Source organism: Buceros rhinoceros, unplaced genomic scaffold (genome assembly GCF_000710305.1).
Source record: "Buceros rhinoceros silvestris isolate BGI_N320 unplaced genomic scaffold, ASM71030v1 scaffold7364, whole genome shotgun sequence".
NCBI classification, from domain to species: Eukaryota; Metazoa; Chordata; class Aves; order Bucerotiformes; family Bucerotidae; genus Buceros; species Buceros rhinoceros.
The window spans coordinates 24,415-26,712 of NW_010406446.1; the positions used below are offsets into that span (position 1 = coordinate 24,415).

At 60.5% G+C, this 2,298-nt stretch overlaps 1 protein-coding gene across 1 annotated transcript in view; it reads left to right on the plus strand.

The window, feature by feature from the left end:
• The window catches only part of LOC104491636 (sialoadhesin-like), a gene marked incomplete at its 3' end in the record, with an annotated part of 28,544 nt that overhangs the window by 20,606 nt on the left and 5,640 nt on the right, over window positions 1–2,298 (plus strand). Inside the window, 3 exon segments of the mRNA XM_010134086.1 lie at window positions 97–390; window positions 808–1,062; window positions 1,527–1,829. Of these exon segments, the coding sequence (XP_010132388.1) occupies window positions 97–390; window positions 808–1,062; window positions 1,527–1,829 (852 nt within the window).

Consider the following 2,298-nt stretch of genomic DNA (forward strand, 5'->3'; position numbering starts at 1 on the left):
CCCCTCTTTCCTGGAGGCCCTGGACAAGCTGCTGCTTTCCAGGATCCCACGATGGGAAACAACAGCTCCTCAAACGCCATCCTCTGCCCCCCACAGACCCCCCACGGGACCCCCTCCTGACGGCCTTCCTGGAGACAGAGAGGGGCCGTCTGGCCATCTTCCAGTGCTCAGTGGCAAGCAACCCCCCTGCCCAGCTGGCCCTGCACCGGGGCGAGGAGCTGGTGGCCGCCAGCGACATGGGGAGCAGCCCACGGGTCAGCATCTCAGCTGTCCCCAACAGCCTCCGGGTGGAGATGCGGGAGGTGACACCGGCAGGCGAAGGCAGATACCACTGCACCGCAACCAATGTGCACGGCACCGACACTCGCCAGCTGTATTTCCACGTGCAGGGTGAGGACCATGTGCTGTCTCACCCATGGTGACCAAGCTGAGGAGACCCACTGGTGTGCCCTGGGGGCAGCACCCACACCCTGGGGCGAGGCAGAACCGGAGTTCCCTCCCGGGAAGCAGGAATTTTGTGCTGAATTAATTAATTTCTTGGGTCGGGATCTGGCCCTCAGACTGATATCGATCCAGGTGCATCTACGTGGAGGTGTCTGCACTCCCACCCAGTGCTGGTGGATCCCAGTTGGGCTCCAGCTGCTGCTCTGGAGGCACGGGCTCACCCCCTCACCCACACCAATATTCAAACACCTCAGCCGTGGGTGCCAGGAATGATGGAGTTGGAGGGTGTCAGCTCACAGGGACAAGGAGCGACACGGTTCCTTGAACACAGATACCAAGTGCCATCATCTTTCCTTGCTCCAGTTGCCCGAGTCCTCATCTCGCCATCAGCGGACGTGCGGGAAGGAGACAATGTCTCCCTGACATGCCAAGTGGCAGGGGAGCCCCAGGATGACACCATCTTCTCTTGGTACAAGAACAGTGAGAGGCTCCAGGAGAGCCCTGAGAACCTCCTTGCACTGCCCCACGTTGCCAGCTCTGCTGCCGGCTCCTACCACTGCCGAGCCCACGGCCCCTCGGGCAGCAGCGTCTCCCCGGCCATCGCCCTACGTGTCAGCTGTGAGTGGGATCCTCTGGGAACAGAGGTGGGATGGTACTGGAGGTGGGGTGGTGCTGGAGGTGGGGTGGTGCTGAGGATGGGTTGGTTCCGGGGATGGGATGCTGCTGGGGGTGGGATGGTGCTGCACAGCCTGTTTCAGGGTTTGGCAACTCTTTCAAGGAAGAAATTGTTCCTCATGTCCAACCTAAATTTCCCCTGGTGCAACTTGAGGCTGTTTCCTCTTGTCCTGTTGCTTGTTCCTTGAGAGAAGAGACTGACGGCACCAACACGTTTCAATCAATTTGAAATTATCTAAACTTTTCACGCCTTCAGTTTAGGAGAAATGTCTTTCTGAGATGGAGGGGAAAATCAAGGAGGTCGATGCCACCCAGGACCTGGGGGGACCAGGAGCTCTCCTGGTCCGGAGCTGGGGCTGTGAGATGCTCTGAGTGCAGACTCAGAGTTTGCTCACCCTCCTGGGCAGATCCCCCGCGGGTGCCAGTGCTGACATCCTTCCTGGAGAGCCCCGAGGGTCAGCGGGGTGTCCTGCAGTGCACGGTGGACAGCAGCCCACGGGCAGAGCTGGCCCTCTTCAAGGACGAGGCGCTGGTGGCCTCCACGGCACTGCCCCAACCCACCATCTGGCCACGGCTCATCGTCTCCTCAGCCTTCAACACACTGCGGGTCATCATCAGCCCCGTGCTGTTGGAGGATGAGGGGGAGTACGTGTGTGCTGCCAGCAACACCTATGGCAACTCCAGCACCGTGGCCAACTTCACGGCAGGCAGTGAGTGCCATCTTCATGGGGACGGGCAGGGAATGGGCTGGGATGGAGCCACTGCAGCTGAGGAGCGATGGAGTCTGTGGGTTATGGCGAGGAGGTGAAGGCGAAGGCTACTGGAGGATGCTCGTGGGGAAGGGAGGGCAGAGGGAAGCTGAAGTGGGATGAATGGCACAGAAACAGTGGAAGTGGAGGAAGGTGGATGTTTCTCGGGACGGAGGGTTATGGCAGAGCTGTTCCTGAAGGAACTGCAGCAAAGGTGGTGCGAAGGGCTGGCTTTTCCATATCCATCCACGGCATCGCTCCGGATGTGGTCACACAGCTGGTGTCACCCCAGGCTGTCACAGAATCCCAGAACCCCAGAGTGGTGGGGCTGGCAGGGACCTCTGGGGATCACCCACTCCCAGGATGGTATCCAGGCGGGTTTGGGGGTCTCTCCAGGGCAGGAGACTCCACAACCCCTCCGGCCAGCCCG